General features: G+C 33.4%; 2 protein-coding genes across 3 annotated transcripts; both read right to left on the reverse strand.

Annotated features, from left to right (window-relative positions):
- Window positions 1-483: 483 nt before the first annotated feature.
- Window positions 484-5,499, reverse strand: LOC135842081 (pelle-like serine/threonine-protein kinase pik-1). Its single transcript, XM_065359422.1, has 13 exons — window positions 5,199-5,499; window positions 4,914-5,096; window positions 4,700-4,824; window positions 4,496-4,613; window positions 4,246-4,409; window positions 3,913-4,104; window positions 3,703-3,818; window positions 2,161-2,350; window positions 2,009-2,071; window positions 1,696-1,891; window positions 1,528-1,613; window positions 1,102-1,446; window positions 484-1,017 (listed from the first exon to the last, which is right to left on the reverse strand). Exons 1-13 carry the CDS (start codon window positions 5,323-5,325, stop codon window positions 955-957), a joined length of 1,968 nt encoding a protein of 655 aa, XP_065215494.1. The 5' UTR covers window positions 5,326-5,499; the 3' UTR covers window positions 484-954.
- Window positions 5,500-7,083: 1,584 nt separating this feature from the next.
- Window positions 7,084-16,599, reverse strand: LOC135842084 (suppressor of hairless protein-like). Of its 2 annotated transcripts, XM_065359426.1 has the most exons (4): window positions 16,445-16,599; window positions 16,079-16,264; window positions 12,704-12,806; window positions 7,084-11,045 (listed from the first exon to the last, which is right to left on the reverse strand). In XM_065359426.1, exon 4 carries the CDS (start codon window positions 11,000-11,002, stop codon window positions 9,587-9,589), a length of 1,416 nt encoding a protein of 471 aa, XP_065215498.1. In that variant the 5' UTR covers window positions 11,003-11,045; window positions 12,704-12,806; window positions 16,079-16,264; window positions 16,445-16,599; the 3' UTR covers window positions 7,084-9,586. The 2 variants fall into 2 exon arrangements, with proteins under 2 accessions (XP_065215498.1, XP_065215497.1); XM_065359425.1 differs by lacking the exon at window positions 12,704-12,806 and having other exon boundaries at window positions 7,085-11,045.
- Between the last annotated feature and the right edge of the window lie 233 nt (window positions 16,600-16,832).

Genomic DNA, 16,832 nt, shown 5'->3' on the forward strand with positions numbered 1-16,832 from the left:
CCCATTTTGATGGGCTGCATGGCAATACCCAGAAAAATGACCCAGTTTTGGGCTCCATCCATCCAATTCCAACCAAGTGGAAGTGTTTCAAAAGTTCGAAACAATCACGCTGGAAAAAACATTTATTCGTCGAAATAAGTAACTTATTTGAATTCTTTTCTTCCTAAATAAAATACTGACCCATTTTTTGATAGAATGATAGGTCGAATGGCAGTTTCTGAGGGATCTCGAAATTCAAAGCTAGGTAGGTACTTGTTAAAGAAGTATTTTCGCCTCAATTTTGAATTTGTCACAGAATCTTGATTCATTTTGAATATTTTGATAGATTAAATGGCAGTTCCTCATAAATTCAAATTCTTTCAACGTCTCGACTCTCGAGTGAAAATGACAGCTGACTTGTAACTGTATCAACTGGACTAGGCACTAACTGATCATGGACATAAGCCAGTCAATGATGAAATACTTTAATGAAAGCATTAACAGTTGGCAGTTGAAAGTGTGTTTTTATTAAGTACTTGTCTATTAACTTGATCATTAGATAACAAAAATTTGAAGAAAAAAATATAAATGGTAAAAACATGGCAACAAATAACAAAAAAAATCAAAAGTTCATAACATTATCACACAAATATTGCACTATTCTGAATCACATTAGAAATAATAAAGACAAAAATTTTTAAATAAAAAATATAAAGTAGAAATTAGTTTCTCTCCACGAATCAGTTTTTGGTCTAGGTGGCCCAGTAAAATTGAATGAAACCAGAAAATTCATCACTTATTTAACAAATAACTTATATTATGGAAGAAATAATATTAAATTTCAAGAGGCACTGTATAGTTAACATAGATCACAATCCTCGAAGCTCATTATTTCATAAGAATAAAAACGTGATAAAACAATTGTAAATGCACCAGTAGGTACTATTTCCATAGTCCGTCCATTTATATTTTCTTCTAATTTTCCAAAATGCTGCTTACTGGTATGGGCAAGTTATCTAGATCACTTTGATTTTCACCCTACAAACAGGTATTCAAAATTAATTTGACATACTTTTTTTTTTTGGAAGTTTTCAACTCAAATTCTATCAAAACAACACTTACTTCGTATATATAATCGTTGTTTTCAACATTTGAAGCTGTACAAGTGGTTGAAGTTCCAAAGGAAGGTTCAGTATCATCAACGGGTTGTGGAGTGGAAGGTTGCACATTGATTTGTGGAAAGACTTGTATTTCTGTTTTTTTATCAGAGGGAGTCGAAGGAGAAAGAGATGAAATTGGTTCATTGGTTGGATTTTGAGTACTCATCGGAGGTGTAACTCTCACTGGAGATATTCTCCTCTGGATGTCCATCGTACTTGCTTCTATAGTTCCCAGGACTTGACGTTGTAAATGTGAAGGGGCTGTAGGCGATGTACTCAGCACAGCTGGTCTACTGGCAGGGGGACTCTGTAGAAAATCCAACTATTAGTTATGCTAGTTCAAGAATTAAATGCAGATGTTCATTTTTGAGCACTGATTTGGACAAACCGGGTATAAGTAGTGGGGAACTAAATTTGAATGTGAGCCTGGTGGTATGGATGGTCGTCGTTCGATATGTGATGCAGTCATTCTGTCTATAAAAGTTTATCATCATTAATATCAATATCTAGAACAAGTTGAGTTTGAAAGGGGGAGGGGTGGGTTGAAGAAACTTACTTAGTAATTGTCTACTTTCCATCATATTATCCAATTCTTTCAATACAATGGCCATGAAAGGCCTACCTTTGGCAGTATCGTGAGTGCACTGAATTCCCAATTTGATCAAAAGCACGTAATAATAATCTTCTTCTGGTCCAGCCTTCGAGTCTTTTAAATTAATAGAATTATTTTCTGCTTCGTGACAATGATCTCTCTGAAATATCAGAAAAAGTACGTAAGTAAATAAATAAATATTTAGAAATCATTTTAAGGAACATGGCATTATATGAACAATTGAATAAGTATAGAAATAAAAAATTGAAATATTTACCAAAAATCTTTCCTTTCTTGACTCATCATAAGCTCTTAAACCAGTCGCTAACTCGAATAACACCTTAAATAATTAACAAGAATTTTATTCATTAGATTCAAAAAAGAAAAAAAATACGATGAAAAGTAAATAAGGAAAATCAGGCTAATTACCACTCCAAATCCATAAGTGTCCACTTTGACTGATAATTTTCTACCTCGTAGAAACTCATGAGGTAGATACGGTTTAGTACCTTGTACTTTAGTTATTTCTACGTGAGTGATATCTTTGATAGGACCTTCTTTCGCCAACCCAAAATCTCCAATTTTTGGCACGAAATTGCTATCCAGAAGTATGTTGGCACTACATCAAAACATAATGAAAAAATTACTGGGAATTCAGAGGTAAATAAATATGGGGAATTTACGTTGGCATTATACGTGCAATGTATTTGAATGAAGCATAGAAATTTTTGCCAAAAATTACGCGAGGGAACTTCTCGAGGAGTTCTCCTCTGATTTAAACAGCGTTGAAATTTTTTTGAAAGAGAATAGTGTGAAAACTCCTTAATTAAAATTTCAGCAGCCCAAACTGATTTTCTGATTTTTAATGAATATTTTAGAAAATTCAAAGTTGGTCATTTTCAGCAATTTGAATTTATGATTTTATACCTTTTTTTGAAAAATGAAAAATATTTACATTCAAGCTGGAGCCTCCAGTGTTTTTTTGATTTCCTCAGAGAGCATGGAAATCATTTTAAACAGTTGAAAATCAGGTTCACACCAGAAATCCCGAATCCGATATCCCGAATGGACATTTCCCGAATAGGATATTTCCCGAATACTATTTTCCCGAATCCATTTTCCCGAGGCCCAAAATCCCGAACCCAAAATCCCGAATGACCACTTTCCCGAATGTCTTTATCCCGAATTTAAAAATCCCGAATATATTTATTTTCTATGGAAAATGTGTTTACCATGGTCATGTCGCTCAAAGCGAGATCAGAGGAACAATAGAATAGATTGGGATTGCCGCTTACGTGAGTACGATCAAAGCAATGTAGAGCTCAATGTATCAACAACTTCTTTGACGAAGGCAGAAATATAGTTGAAGCATATGTTTCCAAACTGCACCAAGTCCAAAAAATATTGATACGAAATTCATGGTAGGTACTTAGTACAGTTTGGAAACGCAGAAATGATCCAAATTGGCTGATTTTTTGATATGTTGTAGCCAAGACCCTTGGACACAATATATCAAAATATCAGTCATTTTGGGCTGTGACTTCATGCTATGTAGATGGCGTTGCAACCTCCGAAACCTTGAAAATGGACTTAATGGTTAATGCAGTTTGGAAACATGCTTCAGTTGTATTAAAAAGACCTGAGCAATCTGTCCACATGTACCTCTGAACGTTGGCTCATAACATTGTTCTTTGAAATTTTTTGTCATACCACACTATTTTTGAATTTAAAAAATTCAATTTTTCCAAACGAAATTTGGCATTCGGGAAAATGACTTTGGGATAATGGTATTCGGGAAATATCCCATTCGGGAAATGTCCATTCGGGATTTCGGATTCGGGAAAATGACCGTGAATCGAAAATCAAGTTGAAGCTAATTATCAATACATTTAGGGGGCTTATCTATTTGAGAAAATTTTTGAAATTTGCACGAATTGCTATGTCTCATCAGAAACCAACAGCTTGACATACCTTTTGATATCGCCATGAATCAAGGGAACCTCCATACTGTGCAAAAATTGTAATCCTCTGGCTGATCCATTGGCAATGGTCACACGTTGCCACCATGATAAAGCTCTGGTTCCTTGCTGCAAAACGTTGAGAAAAAACACATTCACTCGTTTGATGTTTGATTATTATTTCATCATTAAGTTGTACATTGCATGTACATTGTACACTTACTCTGCATTGCAATCGATCTTCTAAAGAACCATTCGACATGAACTGATAAATTAAGCAAGGGTTCTCTCCATCGATACTGTATCCGTAAAGGGGCAAAATGTTATCGTGTTTATAATTATTTAAATACTTAAGCTCTCTTAATGACTGCTGTCTTTGAACTTCCGCTGCATTATAGTGAGGGTCATTAGGTCTCTGTAATTAACCACACACAGACAATGTGAGTACGATTATCGTCCTAGATCACTTAATGAGTAATATCTAAATATACCTACTGATGAATTTGTATAATAACTAACAGAAGCAGTGAAGTAGGTAATTGATTAGCTTATGTACCTGTGCTTCGAGTCGTTTTACAGCCACCGAAGTATTCTTCCAAGACCCTTTGAAAACTACTCCAAAGCCACCTTTTCCTAGTGTAAGTCTTCTATCCCAGTCTCTAGTCGCTTCTTGTAATTCTCTATACGATATATGAAGAGAGCAGGCATCTAAAGACATTCCTGAACACATTTGATATCGATTAAATGACTTGCTTCAGCTTGAGAGTATCTACCTACCTATGTATTGACCTAATAACTCTAATTACTTGTCAAGTTGGTTTCCAGAGTGGCTGGGGTGTCTCCAGAACCGGATCCTGATCGTTGTTGAGATGTGAGTGATGCAGCTGGAGGCTGAGCAGCATTTGATCTGTTTGATACTCTATTCTGAGAGCAAAGAAATAGACAATGTTGAAAATGAAAGTGTTTTTTTGTTTAGAAAAACTGATTTGGAACGTACCTAGTTGACTTACTCTGTTCAATGCACTGACTGGATTTGAAGGTGAAGAATGATTACCTACTTTAAATTCGATATCAGTGGAGAAAGAAATATTGGTATCGTCTTCGTCTTGGATATAAGAATGATATTGCGGATCGACTATGATGAAAAATGATTAAAATTTTGTTAATAATGATTCCAGGTTATCTTTGATTGAGTTGATTTATTAATATGTACCTAGTACCTACCAAATGGTTTTAGTATTTTCATAGCTTGGTAATTGCGCATTTTATGTAGGTATTTGAATAATTTCACAATTGTGCCATTCTGACTGCCCCATTCGCTCAATAAACTGTCTGTGGGAGAACGATGATGAGCGGCCATTTCAAATCTGTTCAATGTGCGGTAATCGAAGTGCAAGTATATGCCACCTGTTATCAGATATAAAAATAGGGTTTAGTTTAGGTTCGAATAGTGTGATATATTGGAATGTTTAATTAGCAATCAGACATGAAAGTTGACGTGTAACCTACCCAAATCTTTCCATTTATTGTTTAAATCCAAACATAAGCACAATTCGTTTCGTTCGTAGTATGGAAGTTCATACACATATTTAATCTGTTTCCTACTGTGTGTTTCACTTGACGATCGAAATGACATATTTACATAGCACTTTCACGAATAAAATACAATACCTAATCGATCAGGATTAATCACTATTTAAAAATAATAAAACCGAATAGCGAAAGGACATTCTAATTTTACGTTGTATGAAGTGTTATCACTACTTCGTGACAAACACCGAACAACCGAACCGAAGAATAGAGGAATTTTACAATCATCATTCATCAATCAAGCTATGTTCGGCTATGTTCGGCTGGCTTCGGTATGGATATGATAACAAGAGAAGTTGGTAAACAACTTTGAAGAGTGAAATTTTTTATACCTATTACCTACCTGTTCCCTGTTCCAGATCCAGAGTTCAGAATCACACTTCTTGAAAAATAAGTTGAATTGGAAGATGATTCTGACCGAGGGCCTGTATTTAATTATAATGATGACATTTAGATGCCATCTGTGATGCTCAGTTGACCTTGAATCATTCGTAATTGCTCTTGCTCAGAATTGATCTATCATACATCCTTCATCCCGCGTTCCCCTACCTACCTACAGAGACACACTTGTAAATATTTAAGAAGTATATCAACACCTCTATGTTTGAAAATTGAGATACTGGATACTATCTGAATTTGTGATGAGTATGACGGTACTGTACAAGTGAATGAAATCGAGGAAAATAAGTGATGACTTTTTCTTCTTTAAATCTTTCGTCTCAGCTCAGTCACGTGAAGAAAGAATTTTTTTATTCGTCATCTTCGTTAGGTTTATTACTCGTATGTAGTTCTCTAGATGACGTCATCTAATTTATGCATAATTATCTTTCGCGATGGACGACAATCAGAGAATTACCAATTACCCATCCGGGTATCTTATATGTATACAGATACAATCGCTGGAGAGTGGAGACGAATTACTCGTACATGGACGTGGAAATACCGGAGGTTTGCCTGGAAAAATAGGCTATTTCCTGTTTTTATTGGGATTACTCTATAGGAACTGTAATCGAGTTTGCATGCTAGGCAGGTGAAGGTGCAGTATTGCTGCTGTACAAACAAATCGTTTGTTGGTCATTTTTGACGGATTTTTGGAATTTGTAAACCCCCAGATTTGAGCAAGTAAATGATTGAAATTTGACTGACTGGACTTTGATTTTTTTGCTGAACAGAAAACTTTTTTGTTTGTGGATTGTTTTTTTTTTTTTTTGAAAATAGAATAATAAATCAGGTACCCAAATTATAATGTACTTACCTACTTATTTATCAAAAAATGGAACAAATAATTTCTTTTTGAAAAAAATATTCAGAATGGAATTATTACTTACCTGTAGAACAGAAACTTCAAAAATTCGCCAGAAATCGAAAAATTAACTTCAGCAACTGAAAATTAGTGTTGCAGTTTTTTGAAGTCCTCTCTCGACTTATCTGAGTTTTTTTCTTTTTTCGAGTCAATGAGTTCCCTCGTGAGTAACAATAACAAATCCAAAACCAACATTGCCATCAATTTTCAAATCAGGATAGGTAATTAGATCATAAAAGAACGAAGAAAAGAAAATTATAAAATTTAATTCATTATAAATTATAAAGTCTCGTTTAAAAAATTATTTTTTCACGTTTCTCATTTTTTAAAAAAAATGTTTCAATGTTTTCTGAAAGGTATTGAAACAAAATTCAAAAATATCAGTATAGATTATTTTTTGAGACATTTTTTTTTCATGTTTGCAAATTTTTTGAAACAGTTTTTTCAATTTTTTATGCGTTGTTTTATTTTGGATATGTAAACATTTTTTTGTTAGGTATATTTTTTACGCCAGAAGAATGATTGTTTTGTTTTTTTTCGAGTTCAACTCTCTGAGTTGACTTTTTGCTTGATCCTTTCAAAAATGATTGTGTATTTTGTAATTTTATTTGCAATCAAGTAGGTAATGAATGAATTTTGTTTTTTTTTGTTCCAGGTGAGTAATGAATTTTAACCAAGATATTTAATGATAAGAAAAACCGAAAAAGTATGTAACTTTCAATTTCATATTTTATATTTTTTTATTATTCGTGAAAATTGAAGAACTACTCATTACATTCCTTCCTCCTTCTAGCAATAAGGTACCTGTCATGAATTTTCAAAAAAAAAAAAAAAAAAAACATCATCTAACTTTTCATTTTTCAACTTTTTAAGGGGTATCCAAAATATTGATATGAGTCGAAAACTGAATTTTACACGTCTTGTGAACATTTATTTTGTTTTTTTTTTGCTCGCATCATTCAAAATAGCTAGGTAGTTTTGATTTAAAAAAAAAAAATGAAAATTTTAGTTCTGCAACTTGAAATTAAGGAAGCATCCTGGTTGAAAAAATTATTAAGTATCCAAAAGTTTCCCTTTTTTTGGTCAGAATTCTTCTAAATTCTTCTCTTTTCAAAAAAAGAACCTCTCCCGGTCTTTCAAACTATTTTGGACCCCTGTCTGTATGAAGCCCTCAAAGTTGAAAAAACATCAAGTCAATGAAATCAATATTTTTTTTTTGAAAACTTCTCGTTTCTGTTTTAAAAAAAATTTTTTATTGCTTTAATCAATATTGGGATTTTATTTTGAAAATGTCCTTCTGGTGCCTGGTGCTAGTTTTAAGGTACTTCTTTTTAGTTTGAAGATTTTTTTAGACAACATGAATTAATCCTTCCTTTTATTTAGGACTCACAAAGGAAAATATTTGAACACAACATTTTCATTATTTTAGTCAATCTACAAAAATTTAATCCAGAGATAGTAGTTACTTTATTAATACTTACCTACGTCACGATGATATTAGGAAATTTTTGACGAACTACTTAATTATTTGTGCAGAGAGCAAAAGTGAAAAAATGTGGAGAATTTCGTGTTTCATTCTGAAATTTGAGGGGAAAACAAATTTTTAAATTCGAATTCCAATGTGATTGTTCAGAACCATAAATTCATTCATCCGAATAATTTTTACAGTGTAGGTATAATTCAATTTTTGTTCAATATTGTCAAATTTTAACAAAATTTCACGACTTTTTGTTTTTGTTAATTTTCTTTAGCTTTATAGCAATGTAAACCATTTTTTCCTCGAAATTTGGCGCGATTTTTCCGATATTTGTATATCAGTTTAATATGTTTAGGTAAACATTTTTTATGCAATTTTTTGCCAATTTTTCTGACCTTTTATCAACTTTTGTGTCTTATTTACAGTTTTAAAAATGAGTTTAATGAACATGTTTTCAACATTTTTTTCATATCAATTTTATAAAATTATATCATTTTTGGTGCTTCAGTCGCGTTTTTAGTATTTTCAATCATATTAATTTATGCATTTTCCCCCAATTTTATTGCTTCTTTTGCGTTTTGAAAAAGTTAAGTGCAATTTCAATTTCTTACTTTATTTTCTTTTCAATTTTATTAAAACTTCATCACTTTTTTGCATTTATAGCAAATTTTACTGATTTTTTTTGATTTTAATGATTTTTGAGTTTTTTAAAAAGCGTTTTCAAGTCCACGCATTCCACGAAAATCTCATTATTTTTCATGTAAATTTTGTCGTATTTTGTCAAAATTACATTTTTTTTGTTGAAAATTTAGCTTTTTTTTACAACATTTTTTCTGTTTTTTTTTTTCTACTGTTTGTGTGTTTTATCACAACTTTTATACCAATGCAAAAAAAAAGTATTTACAATTATCATAATTTAGTACATGTTTTGAAATTAATAAAATTGACACGAAGATGGCTCCAAACTGAGAAAAAATGAATTATATTGCTAAAATTTATCGAAAAATCATCGGAAATGACGAAAATTGGTAGAATGCTATAAAAAGTTATATCGAAAATATGTAAAAATGCCAAGATGAATTAGTAGAGCGAACGAGAAAAAAAATGATAAAATATCATCGAAATTGGGTACCATGTGTCAATTAATTTAAAAGAAAAAAAAAACATTTTTACTCAAATTTACAATACATGCAGTCTCATATTAAAAATGACACACAAATTTAACATTTTATGAGTAGTTCAATAGAAAAATAACCTAAAATTAAAAAAAAAAAAAAATGCTTTTTAAGAAAATCACCAGAATTGTTTAAGAATGTTTAAATACAGGTACTCGATACAAATGCATAAAAAAATGTCTTTTAACAAAACACAAAAACATCGTAAAATTAAGCTCCATTAAGACCTTGTTAGCTGTTCCCATAATTATAGATATATCTATTAATTTAATAATCACAGAACCAATATGTATGAACATGAATCCATAATAATAAAACGCAGTTTTCACGACCTCGAGACACAAAAAAGCTGCTATAAACCGCTACTTTGTGGCCAATGCATAAGGTCATTGATACGATCTGAATTACTAGGCCTGATATTTTCAGCCATGGGATGTAGCATTTTAGGAATGGTTTCCGGAGTGTAAGTGAAAGATAATCCGGTAGCGTAGATGATACCGTCATCTCTCACCAGCGAAATAGGAACCTGGGTAGGATGTCTACTCCACATTCGATTACCCCTAAACAACGATATATCTGGAACAACACACAGCATGCTTTCCAAACACTGGTAAATAGTTTCCGATTCGACTTCGCCGAACCATACTTTCAAATAAGGGCTGAAATTTTCGCCAGATAGTTCCAACATGGCCATTTCACCTCCGCCGTTTAGGTTCAAATTATTCACTATAGGTACCGGTGTAACTGGTGACTCGACCGGACCCATACCTTCGTAAAACTGATACTCAGCTTTATCGGTGCTAATTATCGTCCAGCATGCTCCATCGTTGATCATTTCTTTATTCGGATCTAACGGACTGGGAGATGCTTGGAAAGGAATAATACGTTCTTGCGATAAACATAAGTACGTTCGTTCGGTATCTTTCATGTAAAATGCGCATTTATGCAGTTGCGATACCGGATCGTCGGCGGCCAATAGGGCCGTTTGTTTGTCTACTTTTCGTATAATTAATCTAGGTAACATTTTACCAGTCACACCGCAGACTAATCTGACGGTGCTGCCGTAATGTATGTATCCGTCTCGTACGGTGAAATCTTCGCTTTCGCTGTCGTCTTCGTCTAATAGGTACATCGTGAACGCTCCCCATTGAGTAGAGCTGGCGTGGAAATTACCATTTTCCACGTGCAAGTACCTCGTGCTGACTGTTTGGGAGCGTAATCTGTTGAATAACGCGACTCTGGTACCACTGGCGATACAAAGATCGGCGTTTTTCAACGATTGTTTCTTTTTGGACGGTTTCGAGATGACTTTCATTCGTTTACTGTTGAAAAATCCAACGCTGTGGCCATTGCTGTAGAATAGTTTCACCGATAGCATGAAATGCTTGCGTTTATCCGAGTCAGATATGTATAGAGTTTTGGCAGCGCAGTATTGTTTATCGTTGTTTAGATCTAGCTGTTGCATATCCTGATCAGAATTACCGATACCTATAAAACCGCATAATTGGGTCGGGTGTTCGGGATCGGTGTCTCTGTTCAGTTGTTCTCGGCGCATTCGCCAACCTTCTCCGTTGAGATAAATGCAGGGTGGTGGGCAGAAAAATCGTTTTTCGTTACCGTATGATTTTTGAGCGACTTTGGCGTGTAGTATTACGATTACCATGTCTTTTCGTTCGCGTAGGTATCGTTCCATTGCCTCGCGGGTTAGCTTACGGTCTTCTTTGCGGAACTGCGGATTGTAACTCATTTCGTAATTATTTTGAGGCATGTTACGGTTCAAATTGATCGAGGGAGCATTGTATTCGTTCTACCTGAAAATGAACGTAGAGGTTAGAAAGATAGGTACGAGTATAATATCGAGGAAAATAAAAATATGTTTTTTATATAACTTCTAACACTATAGTTCGTAAGTAGGTAGGTATCACTTATCTCAGTGGAAAATGATTGAATCTGATCAGATCCGAACATTTTCCAGATCCAATCGCACCATGCTTAAATCGGATTCGATATGATCAGATCTGATAAGATTCAATGGGGGGGGGGGGGCTGATTGGATTGACCAGATCCGAATAAACGTAAACAGACTCGAATAGATCAGATCTCGAGCAGATTAGAACAGATCACAGATCTGATCAGACTAATCATTTGCCCCTGGAATAAATCCTTATAGAAGAATGGAAAAATAGGAGAAAGAAGTTGGAAGTACAGAAGTAAAATTGTTTCAATTCCGAAAAAATATCCTACTTGAAAGCTGATTGTAAACAATTCTGCTTATCCTGCTAGTCCTGATTTTTGCTTATTTGCGTCCTACATAGTCCTGAAGTTGTCCTGCTTTTTATCAAAATGTGCTGTTTGTACGTATACTTTAATCAGACTTTAAATTTTCAATTTATTTCATTTTTTGTGGAATTCTGAAAAAAAGTATTCTGTTTTCCACCTGACTGGTGAAAAATATTGTGTAAAAAATAAAAATAGTCTTCAGCCAATGGTAAAATACAAACATCTTCAGAAAATTTTCAACATATTCTTATCTGAACTTTTTTTCCACCGTTGCGTTGTTAGTCTTTTTTTTTTTTTTTTTTTTTTTTTTTTGAAAAAACGTTTACAAAGTAAGTAGGTAGGTGCATATAAACAGTTCACACATGCGATCAGCCAACATGCTCGTTTTTTGCGTACGCCTTATAGACACTGGACCTGCGTATAAGACAACCAACTGGCAGCCATCTTGGCAAAATATCCTGTGTAACGCCAATTTATCCTGCTGGGTGCTCTTTGCAGCGTTGTAGTCGATTTTGCAGGCAACAGGGAAAAGGGAGGGTTGTGTAGTCCGCGAGGAACTCCTGGCTGCGCGCGCAGTCAGAAGTTCCTCGCAAACTACACAACCCTCCCTTTTCCCTGTTGCCTGCAAAATTGACTACAACGCTGCAAAGAGCACCCAGCGGGATAAATTGGCGTTACACAAGTTTTCTTTACCATTTCCGTTCCCCTCGGCCTGCAGTTGGTTGTCTTATACGCAGGTCCAGTGTCTATAGTACGCCTATACGTGCGCGCGCGTGGGGGGGTAGTTTTCGACCTTGTTTGTCAACATGTAAAGCGTTGAAAAACGCAATTCGGTCAGCAGTACCGGTAGCTGCATGGATAAGGTAATGGAATTTGAGTGCAGAAGGTGTGGGTTCAATTCCCGCGTCGGGCACAAATTTTTTCAAAATTTTTTTTCGCGATTCTTATTTTTACGAGTTGAATTTTTATAGAAAATGTAATTAAATTATTTTTTTTTGCTTTCAAACAATGAATAAATTTATTAATATTATTTTTCGAATTGTATGCCGAATTAGGCGAGGCGAAGCCGAGCCGTTCATAATTTATATTTCACTCGATCGACATTACTCCCCTTGGTGAGTTCAGACGGAGGCTGGACATTTACCGTGTATGTAGCACTTGAGGTTGTTTATAAAAAAATTGTACTCACCGAGGCCGAAGGCCGAGGGAAGTTAACAGACATAGTATGAACAACAAAGCGACCCGCGCAACCGAGGCGAAGCCGAGGTGAGCGGACACAACGCCCCCCAACACTAAAAACAGCAATGTACATAGAGAATTGTAACCTTCAAAAATATGAAAATATAAAGGTATGTATTTCAAATTTGAAAAATGAATGAAAACGTCCACGTAACAGGCGAATTCAGGCATGTTGGCTGATCGCATGTGTGATGTGTGGAAAAGGAAATGCTAGGTAGGTACCTATGATAAAAGTATGTACATGTACACTTCTCTTGATATTCTAAACAGAAAATTCTTCAATATGTTACGCCTCGTTTCGTTTTTTAAAATAATTTTAGGTAGGTAAAGTAATTTGCATTTGTTTTTTTGTTTTTTTTGTTTTTTTTTTTCAGAAAAATTACGTGGAGGCGAGACAAAGCTATGTTTTGAGGAGGCGGGGGAGACTACAATTTTCCCAACTTTTTCCGCTAGATTTTCGCAAATTTTTCCCCTAGAATTCCTCCTCCCCCTACCATAATCCTCTTCTCCCTCACCAAGATTTTTTCAACTAACTAGGGAATGGTCAGAAGTGTTGGTTGCCGTTTGGACCGAGCGGTTGCCTACATGTAGCATATGAAGGGGCTACCTACACGGTATATTCACTTTTTCTGAAACGAGCCTTGTTTTGAAAATTCAGGGTTGCCAATGTTAAAATTTAAATTTTTTTCAATTTCGAAAATTTCAAATTTTTTTAAAACTTATTAGCGATTTGGATAGAGGACATCAAGACGATCAAAAAATGTTATTCATACTTTTTGCCCGACTCTAGAACTGAAGGGGCTTCGTAAATTTGAAAAAAATTATTTTACCATAAGAAATTAAATGAACGACAGTACATTTTTTCAAATTTACGAAGCCCCTTCAGTTCTAGAGTTAGGCAAAAAGTATGAATAACATTTTTTGATCGTCTTGATGTCCTCTATCCAAATCGCTAATAAGTTTTGAAAAAATTTGAAATTTTCGAAATTGAAAAAAATTTAAATTTTCAACATTGGCAACCCTGAATGTTTAAAACAAGGCTCGTTTCAGAAAAAGTGAATATACCGTGTAGGTAGCCCCTTCATATGCTACATGTAGGCAACCGCTCGGTCCAAACGGCAACCAACATTTTCTGACCATTCCCTAGTAAGTACATAGTTGGTCAGATTTGGTTCGAACAAATTTTTAAAATGCGGAAGTTGGAATCAAAAGGTCGAATAAAAAATTATAATTTTTTTTAAAATTAATTTGTTGATCATGATTCTGGAATTTCTGGAGTTGATTATTTTTCCTTTCTTGGAGATGTTTATTTTGTTCTGTGAAAAATTGATAATTCAAATTGTGAAACAACAACATTTTTTATGCAGAAAGTATCAAATTTTCAAATTTTTCAGGAAATTAAGTACCCGTTGGTATTTTATTATTTTTGAAAATATGAATAAAGACTCAAACGAAGCGAGGGCACAAGATTTCGAAAGTTCACAATTCTTCAGAAGTAAAACTACATTATTTTTTATGGGAGAATTAAATTTTTGTACCCTCCAACTTTTAACTCACATAACTTCTTCCCAACTTTTCCCAAATTCCCAGCTCACCCAACTTTTTTTCAACGTTTTTCTGTCTAGAGGATGAGATTCACCCCCCCCCCTCAGCACGCCTCAGCAAATACGTTGAAAAAATATGATAATAATTTTTCATTAAAAACACTTAAAAGTTGAAACAAATTTGAAAAATTTGATAAACGAAATATTGAGTTGGGATGGTAAAAATTTTGTTACCTCCTCCCTACCCTTAAAACGTTAATTTTTGAATTTCATACCCTCTTCTAACGAAATCACACGTATTACTTTCATTACACGTAATGGATGAAGAAAAGTGGTTTTGAACTGACATATTTTATATTTCAGAAAATTCAAACTTGGATCTTTCAAAATTGATTTTATTCTAAAATAATGAGAACACACGTTGCTGCTCCTACTAGAGCAGAGAAAGTGGGCAAACTTTTTGGAGTATCGTGCTTTTTGATGCCTTTGAATTAAATTTTGTACATTTTTTCGTAATTTCGCAGGTAGTTGTAGTTTTTTAGTTGAGGTTTCTGCAGTTATCCACTGGATTTGACTTTAGGTTTTAGGCTTCAGATTTTCAATTTTTTTTTTTTTTTTTTTGATTCTGGCTGAGGAAATAAGCACAAAATAACAGTTTTCAATTTCAAGATTTCAATTAATATGTACGATTATTTTGAGTTTTCGAATATTTTGGGCAAATTTTACTGCAATTTCATAATTTTTTGGTATTAACTTTCTCACTTGTGTTGGGAGAAATTTCAATGATGTTTTTATGCAAATTTTGCTGCGTTTTGTTGAATTTCACTGAAATTGCATTATTTTTTGTTTTATTATTTTTTTTTTGTAATTTTCAATCATTTTAATGCTTTATTCATGTTTTCAATTTATTTTATCAAAGTTTTATGCAATTCTGCTTACATTATACTTAATTTTGGAGAAATTTCTTTTGTTTATGGTAGGTAATTTTTGCTGATTTTGGCACTTTTTTCGGTCCCTCCATTGAAATTTCATCAATTCCATGTTTTCACTTTGATCAACTGTCAAGTATTTTTCGTACGATTCTGACTATATTTTTTCAATTTTTCTATTTCTAAAATCTAACTTTTTTTAAAAAGTGATTTTCGGTGATTTTTGAATCATTAGGCAAATTCTATAAAATTTTGATAATTTTTGACAATTTTCGGTTTATTTTTTCAAAGTTTATACTCGCGTTTAGAAGAAGTTTCAACGATGTTTCATACAATTCTTGCTCAATTTTGTTGAATTTCAATCTCATTGACATTAGATCACTTTCTGGTGGTATTTAGTGACTAATTTTAAAATTAATTTAATGAAATTTTTGGAGAAAAACTTCTTTTTATAAAATCGATAGTTTTTTTTTTTACTTTTTTTCAATTTAGATTTCAATTTCTGTCCAAAATCAGTCGATTTTTTCAGTTACAGTTTTAGCAATCTTCGGTTGTTTATCAATTTTTCTTTCTGAAATAATAACGAACAAAACTCGAAGTCTCATAAATGAATTTCTTGCAAATATTTCAAAAATTCTAAAAACGTTAGCCTTACATTGTGAACTGGGCCTAATATGTTTGTACTAAAAGGTCTTCCATTCGACATCGTTTGTGTTTGTAAATATTCCTGGAGAAAGAGATAGAGGAAAACGGTGAGGAAATAATAGATAGAAACTGTGACGAATGACGATTATTTTGAAATAGGATGTCAAATATCGTAATCAAATCGAATTCTGACTAATATTTACTTACTCCAGTGATATATCTGGCAAGAAATATATACTCTGTAACACTCTTCGATCAGTCTCGTTTTCAATGTTTTTTTTTCTTCAAATTTTAACAGTGTCTGATGGTAGGAATTTAAAAATAATTAATTTTCTTCATCATTGAATCGACGATAGAACACACTTCTTACATTCAATATTATGTGGAATGAATCTGAAAAAAATGAAAAATACCCGTCAATATGTAAATGTACAAACATTGATAACATTGGGCAACCGGTTTCATATTAAAATCTAGAATTATGCCTAATTCATTTGCAATTACTTCAGACTTACAGTTACGTACTAGTAACGAATTTATAAGAAAATAATGAAATAAAACGTAGAAACATACCAGAAGTTTCCAAATTCTCAACTTTTTATCTTCAATTCTCTTGGATGAAATACTTTGTGATACACAAACAAACTACAAATTACAATCGCGAGCGCGATGGACAGGGACTGCTGGAAAAGAGGAGAGAGGAAATCGCTTTGTATTTTTTTTTTTTTTTAGCTTTAATGGTGAAGTGTTGGGCCTGAATGCAAATGGTCAATTACCATTCAATTACCAATTTAAGGTGTAATTCGGTGTATGAAATGAAATTTAAAATTTTTCCTTGATGGTTAATTCCTTCACCAACTCGAACCAAAACATTAGGCTATAAAAAACAAAATTCAGAAAAAAAAGATCGTTTACAACTTCTCAAGGAAATCTTTCAAAGTGGCAATCTCCAGTCTCCGAT

The sequence above is a fragment of the Planococcus citri genome, chromosome 3 (assembly GCF_950023065.1).
Source record: "Planococcus citri chromosome 3, ihPlaCitr1.1, whole genome shotgun sequence".
NCBI lineage: Eukaryota > Metazoa > Arthropoda > Insecta > Hemiptera > Pseudococcidae > Planococcus > Planococcus citri.